The 16,365-nt window shown below is 38.4% G+C and overlaps 1 protein-coding gene across 1 annotated transcript in view; it reads right to left on the bottom strand.

Moving 5' to 3' along the window:
- astn1 (astrotactin 1) overlaps positions 1-16,365 on the bottom strand; it is a 487,375-nt gene that overhangs the window by 293,976 nt on the left and 177,034 nt on the right. Inside the window, exons 12-13 of the mRNA XM_037682041.1 lie at positions 15,295-15,440; positions 15,074-15,185 (exon numbers count right to left, since the gene is read on the bottom strand). Coding sequence (XP_037537969.1) covers positions 15,074-15,185; positions 15,295-15,440 — 258 coding nt within the window. The remainder of the gene's footprint in view (positions 1-15,073; positions 15,186-15,294; positions 15,441-16,365) is intronic.

The raw sequence follows: 16,365 nt of genomic DNA, 5'->3' as shown, positions 1-16,365 counted from the left end.
TATATATATATATATATATATATATATATATATATATATGTATGTATGTATGTATGTATGTATGTATGTATGTATGTGTATATATGTGTGTGGGTGTTTGTGTATACTAAAATAAACTACTTCTTACTACTTGTACTACAATTCCTACTTTGCAGTTTTTCACTTATCGCAGGTCTTCAGGGTACGGTTCCCTGGCAATAAACAAGGGACTACTGTATCGTAAATATCCGTCCATTATTTTTTACCCGCTTCTTCCATACACGGGGGTCACTGGTGCCCATGTCCAGCAATCACAGTGTGTGGGGCGGGGTACACCATGGACATGTCTCCAGTCCATCACAGGGACACATAGAGACAAACAACCATTCACTTTCTCATTCACACCTAGGGACAATTTGGAGTTACCAATCAGCCTAACATGCATGTTTTTGGTCTGTGGGAGGAAACAGGAGTACCAAACCCATGCATGCACGGAGAGAACATGCAAACTCCACCCAGAAAGGCCCCCAGACCGGGATTTGAACCAGGGACCTGCTCGCTGAGAGGCAGCAGCTCTACCAGTTGTGCCACCGTGCTGCCACAAAATTAATTTAAAATATGAAATTATTTACAAGACTTTGTGGACTTTTTTGTCCTAATTTGTTAAAACAGAGGCATAAACTTTTTATTTTTCTATTTAACTAACGAGAAAAATATATATATATTTTGAGCGTGAGGGAAACTTTAAAACAGACAAGCATTATTTATACTTTGCAGAGAATGACTACTGAAGCCTCACTTTGAGCTTGACGCTTACAGCGCTAATGAGATGGTATTGCTTTTTATCTCTCTTTGGTCTATGAAGAACCAGATTTTTCTACAGGATTATCTGAGGTTACAAAACTAAGGTGAGCCGCAGGTCACACATTGCTGGTAAACATCCAACACTGAAGACAAGAAACGGACTCTCACAATGTCTCCACCTAATTGAGGCAATAACTGCAGAAGTGCAATTTATGATAATTATATTGAATTCGTTGCCACAGTATTGTGTTGCTGATTCCACAATTTTACACTTCACGAAATGATAGATTTAAGACTCTTTTTTTTCTGTTCCTATTAGAAGAGGAAGCATCGGCCTTGTTAAAATCAGTCTAACAGACAACATGATTAATTAAAAAGCTTTCTACCACTGCAGAAATTTCCAATGCCTTTGTTGCAATTCATTATCTTGACTTTTAAACACCCTGTAGCTCACACCATGATCTTTGTCTAACTCAATTAAAGTGGTCTAAATTTCCACTGCTACTCTTTCACTGGTCCCAACACACATGGTTAACGCATTCCGTGACAATAACATGCACAGTACTAGGTCTTCAAAAAAGCCTACACAAACCCAAGTCTTAGTTTACACACAAAACCTCTAAAAGAGCCAATGATAAGAGAAGAGAAAACAACAGTAATGACAAACTAATCTGCTCCTAGTCCTCTTTAAGGTCGAGCTCCAGCTGTATTCCTGCCAGATATTGACTTCACTCAACACTGCTTAGTGTCCTAAAATGTGATCCAAGTCACAAAATGAGTTTTTTGCTGCCACAGGGAAAATGCAGCAATTGGAAGTGGAGAGACAAAGTACTTTAGCCAGCAGCACAATGTCTGATGCTGTTTGGAATTGTATATATATATATATATATATATATATATATATATATATGGCTGGTCAGAGATGTGGCTGCTTGTCCTGTTGTTATTCAATGATGTATACAACGTGTAGTTAAAACAACAGCATGTTGACATTGTCTGGATATTTAGTTGGATGATGTCTTGTTCTTTGTAGGAGATGGAAGAAAAAATATTTTCCCAAAATTTGGAAAAATACCTCATCAGCAAAAGACCACTTTTGTGTTGCTGTGCACTTTGGTTTGCTCGTGTTTGTAAAACTGTGTGACACTGAGAGGTTACCATAAAAAAATAGCTGTAAAATTACAAAGACCAGTTCATTTTTTTTGAGGAAAAAAAACAACAAAACTTTTTTTTTGTTTTGTTACTCAGTGAAGCATGACGTGGATGACTTGACAGTGCAATGGTTAGAGCCGTCAGATCGCAGCAAGAAGGGCGCAGGATCGCCTCACGGTCAGAGGCCTTTCTGTGCAGTGTCTGTATGCTCTTCCTATGCATGCATAAGTTTTATCTAGGAACTACAGATGCATATCACAAACCAAAAAACAAACAAAAAAGGTACTTTCATACTGAAAGTATGAAAATAATAGTTTGGCATTTGTTTACATAAAAAAAAAACCTTTATTTCTAAACTTTAGATGATACAGCAAATTTTAAATTGACTGTGTGGCAACGTTTAAACATAAAGTGGATCTGGGACTAGCATTGTAAGTTAATCAAGAGTGCAACAGAATAAAACGTGGTGCACATGGAGGGAAAGTCCAATCATTCGCTGCTGTTGAATATAAGGTCGTAAAGCAAATTCTAAAACTGCAGTGACCAACTGTGCTTACCATGTGTAGTTGAACGTTACTTTATAGCACTTTGACCTACCATTTTAGGCTCCACTTGGCCAGAATATACAGTAAAATAGTATAAATATAAAAAATAGTATGAGTTTAAAAAAATTAAGTTCTATATTTCCTTGGAAAATGTCTGCTACAGCACTATGTGGCAAACATTTCACATAAACTCTATATTGGATCACAGATGTCCTCAAAACTGTCATCAAACATCCAGGTTTAGTCCACATGAGCACAGAGTCCTCAAAAGTTGTGTTTTTTTTTGAGAAAAAAAAATTGTTTAAATTTGTGCAGTTACCATCCTGCAACAGAAAATAAAAATAATGTTTTATTGTAGAGGGACACTCTACGAGAACTCCTAACCCTCACACCAAAATGTAAAAATAATCATGGAACAAAACAAGACATTTCAAGGCAGATATGATAACATATTATTATGATAAACCAACTTTTATCGATCAGTTGAGCTTTTTTTTTTAATAATTTTCATGCAAACTTCAAGTCTTAAGATGCATAGACCAATGAAAACACAACAAATTGTGTAAATTAAATTCAATTAAAAACAATGCTATTTATGTTTTATACCCTGACCTGGTACACAACCACACATGTTCTGTGTTAGTCTGAGTCACATATACTAACCTTTTGATTTATGTTTTTTAAAACCTGAAAGACAAATATTAGTGAGAGATTAAATGCAATAATTGTAATCCTGTTATGTTTGGTAAATGTGGCATAGTAAAATAACTCCTTCTCAAAGCTTTTATTGTGTTAGTATAGTATAGTTTCTTTTGTGGGTAAATTAAGGCAGCACGGTGCCTCAGTTGGTAGAGCTGTTGCCTCTCATCGAGAAGTTTGCTGGATCAAATCCCGGTCCGTGGACCTTTCTGGGTGGAGTTTGCATGTTCTCTCCATGCATGAGTGGGTTTTCTCTGGGTACTCCAGTTTCCTTCCACAGACTAAAAACATGCATGCTAGACTGATTGGTAACTCTAAATTGTCGCTAGGTGTGAGTGAGAGAGTGAATGGTTGTTTGTCTCATTTGTCTCTGTGTCCCTGTGATGGACTGGAGACCCATCCAGGGTGTTGCCCACCTTCCACACAGTGATGGCTGGATATGGGCACCAGTGACCCTCCATGACCCAAAACAGAAGAAGTGGATAAAACGTAGGATTGGATGAATGGATGGATGGATGAATGGATGAATGGATGGATGGATGAATGGATGGATGTCCTGTTGTCTCTGATGAAACGGGGATGTTGCATCTGTAATTGTCTGAACTGTGTATGAGTGACGACAGTCACTGACCTTTAAGGGGATTCATGTTTAATTGCTGTGTGGGATTTGCTGATTTAAGGGAAAATGTTAAATATCCTGCTACAATTGCAAGAAAACACTGAAATAGCTCCTGAAAGTTATGTTTTATTGAGAATCTAATGCTATTGTTATATTTGATGTGATGCACACACAAGTTTAAATCAAAATGTATATCATTAGTTAAGTCAGTATCAGTAGTGGTTATCTAGGCATGTGTTTGTTAACTCAATCCCATCACATTAAGCTGGACAGGATTTTATATTTTATTTTGTAAAACATTATTTAATGTGCATTTCTGTTCAAATTATGTAAGGAAGCTGAACATAATTAAACTATCTGTTTGTATCTACATTATACAGACAACTCAAATATTGCATGAGTTATCTGATCATGTATTTATTTTATGTATTTTTTTGTGTGTTTAGCGCAACTCTTTCCTGAAAAAAAAACCAAGTCAGAATTACTATTAAAAATAATTCCCTAACTGCCATTCCAGGGGTCGGGTCCGGGAGAAGGGCAGGCTGTCGGGTGTTGACCAGGACTATGTGGGGGTTCAGGGTCTGGGGGATTGCCGTGGGCGGTGCTGTCGCTGTGCTCTCCCTGGGGTTGTTTGGACCCCCTGAGCTTGGCTCTTGGGTGCCATGGTTGGCCCGCTGGCCAGGATGGCTGCCGGGGCCTGGCGGGCGGTCGGCTGGGGCTTGGTTGTTGGCGGTGTGTGGGGGTGGTCGGTGGCGTGACCTCTTCGTGCCGTGGGGTGTCCTGTCGGCTGGTTCGTCCTGTGTGGGTGGCCCTGGGGGCTCCGTGGTCGGGGTCCCCCCTGGGGTCTTGGGCTCTGGTCCCCCCTTTTTCGTCTGCCTCTGGTCTTGGGGGTCGGGTCTCTGCTGCTTCACAGTTACTATTATATGTTCTATTAGAGAAGCCTTATACACTTATGCATGCTCACAACCACACACAAATAGAAGCAGGGATGCTTATGTAGGCTTTATATGTAGATATATAGATATGTATGTTAGTGTATATTCATGTGTATGTATGTATGTATATAGGCATAGGTATGGGTATATATAATTATGGAAACTTACAACAAAGCCATGAATATTTTAAGTTCTTTATACATATGTATTTTGTTGCTGTGTTTTGTCATGTTCTTTGCAGGTGAACAGACAGTGGCCGGGTGTTTTGTCGTGTGCTCCCTTTGTGTATATTTCTTATATTTTGGAGTCTTACTTTGTCTTTTCTTTCTTTCTATCCTAATAAAAAAAACAAAAAAAAAAAAAAAAAAACCTACACTAGATAATCACTAGAATAAATATTTCATAATAATGGTGTGGAGAGGATGGCTGTAAGGGGAGAAGGGAGGCCATCTATAAGAAAAAAAATAAAAAAATAAAATAAAATAAAATAAAATTCCTAGTTTTTTTTTTTAAATCAACATTTTACCTAGAATTTTGTTCAAAACTTATGAATTGATAAGTGCATTAATATTACAATTAGTAAACACCATTTGGAGACACATGTGAAGATTTTAGCCAAATGATATTAAATCTGACCTCATATGTCTATGGTTCCATTGTCTTTGTAAGTAAAAAAAAAAGTTTAAAATTATTGCCCCATTATGGAAATGTATACTTTTTTTCATATTTTTACCCAATTGCTGTAGTATAAAAATACTCTTTGATTTACTTTGTGTGTGCTGTTGTGACATTAATAAATACGTCAGCCTAAATATATAACTTTATTTAGCTGTATTTACCACTCTTTAAACATTGTGTTTTAAAGTATACACCATATATACTGCATTTATTGGATCATTTTATAAACTTGCTGAAGACTATTTATAGTATAAACAGTAGTCCCTCACTACTTTGCGGTTCGTTTATCCCGGACTCGCTCCATGGCGTTATTTCAAAATAAGATAGGACATGACACACAATTGGCTGATTCATGGATGAGATGCATGATGGGCATTAATTTTTTATTTAAAATAAATTATTTTAAGATATTTAGCACCTGCTGCTCATTAAATTTCGTGCAGCCCAGACCTGTAGAAAAAAATATTCCTCCTGCACCTTTGTGCAGGGTGGAGTGATGACACAGAGGTTAGAGATGGCAAGCCTGTTTTCGGATGAGCGCTGGTTCAAATCCCCCCATTCAAAAAAGTTCAAGACAAAAAAATCCCCCTGATCATATCTTTAAAACATTTGTGGGAAAGGTGAAGCACCCTCACCTGCCTCCACCCTCATTTGTCCCAGTCTGGGACCTTAATCAGGGCCCCTAACCTATCTCAAAGTAAAGTGCTATAAAATAAACAACACACATACAAAACAACAACAACTGTAAAACACACTAACACTACACTACCAACTGGTATCTCTGCAGCTTTTCATACTAGGTCACACACACACACAGAACGACACACACAAGCGTTATAAATGAGCTGCTTGGACCGTGCTCAGCTGTCCTCCTCATTCCATCTTGGTGGCAATCTGTTCTGTCAACAACATCCTTGTTTTCCACCATTTTGCGGTGAAGACAAGTGACAAGACGAAACTAATTAATCTCACAATCATCCTGTGATTATTACACTCTCACTTCCACAGGCGTCACATGCTGCTTCTCCCCAGGAGTGCAATACATCAGAGAGACAGAGAGGGTGGGTCAGTCGACACAGACAGGCAGCCTCAGCTGGCTCCCGCACAAGAAGAGATATTAAACGCAGAAAGGACGGCTACCGGCAGCATCGGATCAGACAAGGTGTTAATTGATTAGGGTGGTATCACATTTCTGGGGCCCAGCCAGTTTACCATGCTGATTAGACAGGTGAGAAGCTCATTTAAAAGCTCAACAGTCACACGATAATTACTAAAACCCACATTAATATATGCAATGCTGGCTGAGAGCGGTTTGATGTGCTCTTGGGCAGGATGTGCGTTTGTGTGGGCGAACAGCAACAGCTGTGTTCACCTGCATTCATGTTGGTGGTCGTTAGAGAAAAACAACATTTCACAGTTAAAAACAACAATGCATCAGAAAACTGAGATAAGAACTGGTCAAAAACATTTAATAGCTACTGACATACATACTGACATATTTCCAGATGATGGTGTTGAATAATACAGAAAACACTATTCTAAAAACTCCTGAATTATTTAACCTTCTTAGAATATTATTAGTATTATTTGTTTACTTTATGGGACAGTTTTACATACAGTAAATGCAAGTCAATGATAACTTTAGATTGCCTTTCTCATTTAGTCTCTGCATGCAGACAAGCTGTGCATACATTGGGAAGAAGCTTAAATTTGCACAACTTGGTCAAATAAAAAAGAAAATGAAAAAAAAAAAGGGTAATCAGAAAAAAGCAACAAAATTGATGTCAAAGTCGTCTCATTAAACGATATAAACATTGTCTAAAAAACACATCCTAGCTTGTGATTATTTCAATTAACCCATATTTTTTGTGTACAAAATAAAATCTGATTGATATATTACCAAGGATGACCTTCCTTCAGAGAAGCTGTTTCTAGAGATATCAAACACCATATCATTTAGCTACATGTATGTTCTACCGTATGCCCACATGTTTGATTGTTTTGTTTGCCTTTTTATTTAAACTCCAAACAAACTGAAAAAAAAAAAAGACAAAAAGAATGACTAAAGAAAGAAAACAATGAACGCAGTACAGGCCACATGGTTTATTGTGTGAATGTGTAAGAAGGATTCACACTATTGTGATCCATTTTACTTCCATCTATTTTTGGGCATTTTTCTTCAACAATTTTGTGCTATTTCAACAAATCATATATCAAAGCGTTCAGCTCTTTCAGGAAAATACTGCTATGACTTTTGGTATTGGTGCAACTTTAGCTTTTTTAAATATTTAACGTTTTCTGCCATTTTTTCTTCATAGAAAATGAATTGAGCTAATTTTACATCCTTCAATCTTTAGATCTTTTCACAACCTTTTACTGCTCCTTTCACATGTTGTTCTGGTTCAGCTTCTTCCAGCTCCCTTGTGCAAATTTATATTTTTGTTTCAGCTACTTTCAGCTGTTTTTTTTTGTTGTTGTTGTATTTTGTTGTCGAGCTGGCTGTTATCCTTTCAGATTCTTTCTGCTAACTAGAAGATTTGTGTGCTTCTTCTAACTTATTTCTGCTCATTTCAGTGTGTTATGTTCATTTCAGCTTATGTATGCATGTTTCAGCTTTTTATGCTATTTCAGCTACTATTTGGCAGTTTTTATGCTAATGTTAGCCTTTTCAGCCAATACCATATTGTGACGTGTCCATCTGTCATTTATGACAATGTGTGTCTAATTAATTAATTTGCTCTCTCTGAATAGCTGATTGGCCGCAAGTGTTTAAAAGGGACCGAGCTCTGCCTGCTGGAGAAGTGAGAGACTTAATTTTGTACATAAATAAAACGCTCCGGATATAAAGCTGCAGGCATCCACTGTTCATTATTAAGTTCTGTGCCCAGCCAGCTTCTGCATAATGTGCAGCTTTCTTGTTGTAGTACAACAATCAGCCACTGGATGATGTTTCTTAGACTATGGCTTGCTTTCAACACACAAACAGACTGCATGATCGTCACAAGTCTTCATGATGCTTCACTGGTTAAAACTATTCAACCTACAAAATGAACACAAGAACTGTCTAAGCATAATCACTGGACAGAACAGTGCCAAACACCTATGTAACCAAAATTATAAAAAAAATTATATACTGGTTACAATTAACGTTCTGAAGAAATTAACGCACGTCTAACTTGGGAGCTGGGTCCTCGAGAGTATCCCTCATTGGTCAGTCAGGTTAAACTTATGGTCACATGATGACAGAGTGGGCGGAGTTATGGTAGGCAATTTGAAACCCTGAGCAAGAGCCTTTGTACATGCGGTTACCTGAGGGCATTCACTCTGTGTGTCACGAAAGCCAGCCCCCAAGAGGGGTTGGTGCTGTCAAAGGAAAATGTTAGTCAGCAGCAGGATGTTTGTCAAGGTAAAATAAAATTATAGAAATTATGAAAAAAAAAATTAGATGCTCCTGCATATAAACCAAAGTACAAAGAGTGAGAAAAATATGTGATTTATTTACTGGCAATTACGGCACTTTTCAACTTTTATTTTTGCTAGTTTATTCTATTTTTTTTTCTGATACCTTTTACCACTCATTTTTGCTTCCTTCAGCAAACACGTTCTTTCTTCTGCTAATTTAAAGCATGTTTAAATGTTAAGCAACTGTTTAGCATTTTTAACTAATTTCAGCTGTTTTCAAGTAATTTATTTTCTTTTTTTTTTTTTTTTGTGGCACTTTCAGCCAAAATAATTTATTTCTGCTAATTTCAGCTTGTTATGCTCCTTTTAGCCTTTTTTGTGTTGGTATTGCTATTGCCAGCTTTTTTCTGCTAGTTCAGCTACTTTCTAGCTGTTTTGAGCTTTTATTTTTTTTATTTTTTTTTCCTTTTCAGATAATTCTGCATTTTGGAGATCATTTTAACTCATTTCACTTCTTCCTGGTAGTTTAAGCTTTTTTTCTGAATTTTTAGCAATTTTTCAACATTTTTTGTTGTTGCTAACTTCATTTTTTTTTTAGATAATTTCCTCATTGTTGCGCTCATTTATGATTATTTAACCCTAATTCAGCAAATATGTGTTCTTCTTGATGTCTTCAGCTATCTTAGGCTTGTTCTTCCATTTCAGCTACATTTCAGCATGTTTTTAGCTAATTTCAGCTGCTTTTCCAAGGTTTTCAGCAATAAGCATTCACAGTGTATTTTCAAAGGGGAAGTAATTTATCTAGTTGAATTAACATTTGGTGGGTTCTAAGTTATTGAAAAGTCAAAATTGTGATATAAATACATTTAAATGTGGATTGATGGTTTTCATTGGATGGGAATTCATTCTTAAAGTAAATACACAACACATTATTTTATTAAGCATATTCTTTTGTGCATCCACCTAAACAAAGCCCCATTGTTATGTACAACATCATATTTTAGTTGTAAAACAAAGCATCAGACCATAAAAGTATTTTCAGATTCATCTATATTAATTTTTAAATTGCTAATTACCCTTACCGTCTCGTTGATCAAACCATCTAAACCATTTTGAAGAGGTCTCTACTGAATTGTAAAATCATCCAATAAAACTGGAGAAGTTTTGCATCAGCTACAGTTCGAGTTGAGCCCATTGAAGATAAAGGATGTGAAAATAGAAACAGTAAGTGCACAGTTTCACTTTGCTAACTTTTCACAAAGGTTTTAAAAAAATATTACAGCCCCACATTTTCACAGGGGATGAAGATAACACAGGACAGTAAATAATTAATAGATTACAAAAGGAGAGTTTCATGACACCTCAAAGCGCTGGGAAAGAAATCTTTTCACCGTTTCTCAATGGATCCTTCTGAGACTAATTTCGGAGAGAAGGAATTGGATTTTTTTCCACCCGATGCTTTTGGCGAGGATGTGCAACACACTGCAACATAAAGAAGCAGTGTTGTAGATAGATGGATAAATAGCAAATACAAGCTGTTGGTTATCATCCTGTAATTATGCATTCTGGAAGGATGTCACAAAAAATGTCTTTTTTGCACTTCCCCACACAAGGGAAGGCATAAAAAGTGCAAAAGCAAAACAGATTCAAATGCCCATGAGACTTCAAAGCCCTGGCTAAAAATATCCACTCTGTCATCTCTTGGTATGAGATGGAAATTGGATGGGTACGGCACTGCTGTCATTTCAGTGCAATGTTGCTGTAACTTACAGGATTCCTTTCACCAAATTCTTCAAACGCATTGAAACCTGGGTCAAACTCTACACATGCATGTGGCTACACAGATCTATCACATCAGGTTCCAACATGTTGACGCTGATAAATATTGCACAGATAGTCTTTTTCTATAATAACTTTTGGCAATATGAGAAAATTGTGTGATATATTTTGAATACATGGTGACACACCAGTGTCATTAAAAAAAAAAGTCTTGGTGAAGCACTAAACCTAATCAGGATTGAATCTAGTTGCTCAGCTATGAAGTTGACTCGACTCCTATGTCTGAATTACTGAAAACATAAAAAAAAAACATACAAAATATCATCTTTATCTTGTTTTAAACAGCAGCCCTGAGCTTAAAACAGCACCAAAACCAAACCGATTGGACTTAAAACAAAAATGTTATAAAAATGCACCTTGAAATCATTGTTTGCAGCTGAAGAGCTAAAAGCCTAAATAATTATTGATTGATTTTTATTTTAAATAAAGACTGATTGAGGTTGACTATCCAAGTTGAGTCTCCATACATTATAGTGAGACACATATCTGCACATGAAGTGACAAGTTAGTATAGTACAGGCTAAGTTGTTGCCACTTCAGTCCTAAGTGAAATGAAAAATCCTCACAATGACTGTGACACTGGCTTGTCAGAAAGTGTGATGTATACACTAATAAAAATTGGAGGAATGAGCTTTCCTTCTGGCTCAGCTGTACTGAGTTTTTATTATCTGAAACAGTCTGAATTGAGACACTGAAGAAAATGACTTCATGTTCCCTCATGAGTATAAATGGACTCTGATGATTGTGTTTTCTTACACTGCTTAAGAGCTCATGAATAACTCTGCTGTAGTGTTCAGTTCTGGGGACAAGATCAAATGTATTTTGAGTGAATCCACCTTAAATCTCATTACAAGTCTTCTGCAGTGTTACAGAACAGGGGGGGGGGGGGGGGGGAGGCAAATACAATGTTTTGCATGCTTAGCTTCCTTGCCTTATCTTCCTAAAACTTATAAGAAAAATACCAAGAAAATTAAAATAAATAAATAGCTGAAGTACAAATGTATGAAAAGCCTCTTAGTGGGTGCAGTTGCTGACTGCTTAATACCTAAAACTCCATCACACCTACCAATAAATTACTCTGCTTAGTGTAAAACAACAGTGAATATATCAGAGAATGAGATGTCTTTAAAAAAAAAAACTGTCCTCACTTTATAACAAACCTTAAATTTTGTTGTAAAAGCATAAACTAATTAATCACTCTCTTTCTGTTTATTACACACATTTATGTCTCAGACTTTCTGAGTGAAGATAATCAAAGACCAAGAGTCATCAAAAAAATGGCCTTCAACATGAGCCAAATGTAATGTTTACTTGCAAATGCTACTACCATCATTCACAATTCATTGGGAAAGCAGGTCTTGGCTGTAATCTTTAAATGGAGTATCCCCACACATTAAAATTTCTCACAAGCTGCTCTATCCTGTTTCAGATGCATCACAAGTGATAAGCATGCCAAATCACATAAACAACATCTTCCCAGACCACCTGAAAGGCTCGAGTCAAGTGCACCAGAGCACTAGAAAAGAAATTAAATTGTTGGGCGGATGGCGTCTGACAGCTTATCGATAGGAGGGGGGATTCTGGTTGAGGGATTGAAGGGAAGCAAAACACTAGCAGAAGGCAATAAGATTCTGCAAATGACAAGAATGGTATCACTGGAGTCCCCAACAGATGGAGAAGAAAACAAACCTGGCTGCTACATTTCCTGGTTGCTAAGCACCACCTGGAGGTAATAATTGTGTTGACGGTCTAAGAGGCATGAGAGACAAGAGGGAGAGTCAAGCACTCTATTCAAAAACATTGCACAGATTACTGTGTGTCCTTGATGTGGGTCACTATGGCCTACAGATGTGTTACACACAGATACATGCATGAATATTTATGAAAGCTGAAGAACTAAAACACCAATGGCCAAAACAGAATATTAATATAGGACAGTTTTATGACCATTGGTAAAGTGTCCAAATATGTTGGCATGAGATTAAAAGTGCCTAGGGTCTGAACCCGCTGAGGGTTAAGGCAATCTCTTGTCCTTGTATTGTATCAATTAGAAAATTGGTTGTGCAGACTGTAAGCTACACTTGAATAATCTTAGATTTTCTTTTGAATGAGACCCTCATCTCTCTACTATGGCTTCTACAAGAGCCTCAAGGTAAATGTCCTGATGCATGCTCAATAATCCAGGTAGATAAATCTAACAAGGTTGAGTCAGGTCCTCTGGACAGAATCTTCTTTTTGAAACATTTTGTCTTTTACCCAAAATACTTTATCAGTCTGAAGTGCTGCACAAACTCAGTCTTATAAATAGCACTTTCTCATTAGTGGATCAACCAGTTTGCTGGTGACAGCCAAAACGAGTTATTCACATGATAGAGGAGGGCCATCAGCCTAACAATTAATCATTAGAACTCTGATGGCCACTTGCTATTCACAGAGGGCTGAGTGATGCTTGCAATAACAGCATTGTAAGAAGGTGACAGTTGAACACGAAGAACTCTGCATATGTTGATTGATAGATGGGTTCTCTTCACAAAGATGGCTTTTATCACTCTTCTCTCAAACCAACATTCTTCTCTATCTAGGATGTGAACATCTTCATTCCTGAAAGAGTGATTGCTGGCATGCAGATGAGAGTAAACCACAGCCTCCTGGCATGATGATGTTGCTCTTTTGTGCTGGGCCATACTTTTGGCCAGTGGCTGTTTAGTTTCCCCATTGTAGAACAAATCACAGCCCTCCTGACACTGCACAGCATATACTGTACAATATTACTCTGTGCTGGAGGATTGGATCTTTGAGATGAACCAGTCTTTACCATAATGCATTTTGGGGTTTGAAAGCCACTGGGATGTCCGTCCGTCCATACATCCATCCAATATCTTCCACTTATTCCGAAGTTGGGTCGTGGGAGCAACATCTTTAGCAGGGAGGCCCAGACATCTCTTTCCACAGCCACCTCTTCCAGCTCATCTGGGAGGATTCCAAGGTATTCCCAGGCCAACAGAGACATAGTCTCTCCAGCGTGTCCTGGGTCTTCCATCTGTCAATCTCATGCTCCATTCTTCCCTCACTCATGAACAAAACCCCGAGATACTTGAACTCCTCCACTTGAGGCAGAACCTCACCCTCGACCTGGAGAGAGCAATCCACCCTTTTCCAGTTCAGGACCATGGCCTCAGATTTGGAGGTGCTGATTCTCATCCCAGCTGCTTCACACTTGGCTGTGAACCTCTCTAGTGAGAGCTGAAGATCATGGCACGATGAGCCAACAGGATCACATCGTCTGCAAAGAGCAGCAATTGAATCCTGAGGCCACCGAACCAGAAACCCTCCGCCCCCTGGCTGCACCGAGAAATTATGTCCATAAAAGTTATGAACATAATTGTGACAACGGGCAGCCCTAGTTGAGTCCAACTCTCACCCTGAAGGCATCTGACTTACTACTGGCAATGCAAACCAAACTCTTGCACTGCTTGTATAGAGACTGAACAGCCCATAAGAATGGACCACCAATCCCATACTCACAGAGCACCCCCTAAAGTGTAAACCGAGGAACATGGTTGAATCCCTTCTCCAAGTCCACAAAACTTGTGGGGAGTGGTGGCGCAGAGGTTAGAAGATGGGCTTGTGATCGGAAAGTCGTAGGTTCACCTCCCGGTACCGTCAACATCAAAATGTGGGTGGAAAAGGTGAAACACTCACACCTCCCTCCACCCTCATTCGCCCCACTCTGGGCCCCTGAGCATGGCCCTTAACCCACACAATCTGCTCCCTAAACAGGTCTCTCTTGAAAATGAGTTCTCGTGGCTCAATGAGACTACCTGGATAAATAAAGGCTAAATGAAAAAAAAAAAAACGAAAAAAAAACACATGTAGACTGGATGGGCAAACTCTCATGACACCTTGAGGACCCTAGTGAATCGCCACTATATTGTGGTGGAGAAGTTTTTGTGCTTGAATCATCCTAGGAGCTATGCTGTCGGGGGGCAATTATAATTGCCCCCTAGTAGGGTCTCCCAAGGCAGATTGGTCCTAGGTGACAGGCCAGACAGAGTGATTCAGAAGACTTATATGGACAGGAATAAAAGAACAAGGAACTCAGAGTCCCTTGCCCGTACGTAGGATAACAGGGCCCCACCCTTGAGCCAGACCTGGGGGAGGGACTCGTCGGCGAGTGCCTGGTGAACGGGTCTCTACCCATGGGGCTCAGTCCGGCTCAGCATGAAGCAGCAGCATGAGTTTGCCTTCCTTCGGACCCACCACCTGCAGGAAGGGCCATAAAGGTCAGGTGCATGATGCCATGGGCAGTAGCCAACGGCGGGGACCTTGGCACGCTGACCCTGGCTACCCTCACTAGGGCCACTGGGATATTATGTTTAATAATAAAAGTCTTGTTTTTTTCTGAAACTCCTGCAACATACGGGATGACCACTGGTCTGCGTCTGGGTTTGGGGTCTTTCATTTCACCTGACGGATGGCTGAAGTCCTGGTTCAGTTTCTTATCTGTTTTTAATCTCCTCAGACTGAAGAAGTCTTTTGGATAAAATATAAAACATTTTAACAACAAGAACCCATCCAGATGACCTGCCTCAACTTTGTTAAACTCAAGGTGTGTTGATTAAAACAATATGACTCACCACACATCCAGTGGAATCAAGCTTTCGGTCAGCTATGCAGCGGAAGTTGCGGCTGCAGCCTCCATTGTCTTTGGTGCAGTCTCTGACTGGTCCGAAAGAGTCTAAGAGAACCTCCAAAGAATCAAAGGATGAACTGATCATCAGCTCTTCTCTGCAAAGAAAGAAGGTAGTGGCAAAAAATAGCATTTGTGTTACAGTTGTGTGTCCTTGAAAACAACATGTCTACAAAATATCCTGATGCATGCTCAATAATCCAGGTAGAAAAATCTAAAAAAAATTAATCCGGTCCTCTGGACATTCAAAAAACAAAACAAAGCAAAACAAACAAACAAAAAAAAAATGTAGAAACGTTTTGTCTTTCATCCAAAAGACTTCCTCAATCTGAGGTGCTGTATTCAGCTCAGTCTTATGACACACAGCACAACCAAATAATTATTTTAACCCTGTTGGAAGCAACAGCATAACTTTTCTATTATTAGTTTCTACCATAAACCACGTCCAAGGTCAATAAAGACCCACAAAACAGAGACAACAGGATACATGTTTGAAATGAGTGATGAAAATTAAAGAAGAGAGGACTTCAATGTTTTCTCTCAGAACTTAAATCACAGGAACATGTCAACAATGAAAGAGCTACTGACAATAAACACAAACTGTAGTAATACTGCAGTTAATATTGCTTATGGTACAGATAATTATGATCACTTTTAACAGTGGCAACAAAACAACAACGTAACGGCAAACTTTTATCTGAAACAAAACTGAATTCTCTTGGTTTCCCAGCCAATTTGATGTTATCTAACAAACCAATTCTTTTCATTACTATTGCTTTGTTGTTCATTCTGTGGGAACCTTTCCAGCAGAATATCTACAGGAAATGGAACTAACAACTGTGAATGCTAAATATTGCATAATTCAAATTACAGGCTGGACACATCCACATGATGTGAGCAGCCTGATGTGCCAAAACAAACAAACAAACAAAAAAAACACCAACAAAAGAAACAACAACAACATGGATTTAAAGACTAGATGTTGGCAATGAGGAAAAACAAAATCATGATCTGAAATTTTGT

This window comes from Nematolebias whitei, chromosome 9 (genome assembly GCF_014905685.2).
Source record: "Nematolebias whitei isolate Nwh7 chromosome 9, NemWhi1, whole genome shotgun sequence".
NCBI lineage: Eukaryota > Metazoa > Chordata > Actinopteri > Cyprinodontiformes > Rivulidae > Nematolebias > Nematolebias whitei.
This window is presented reverse-complemented; position numbering and strand designations above follow the sequence as displayed.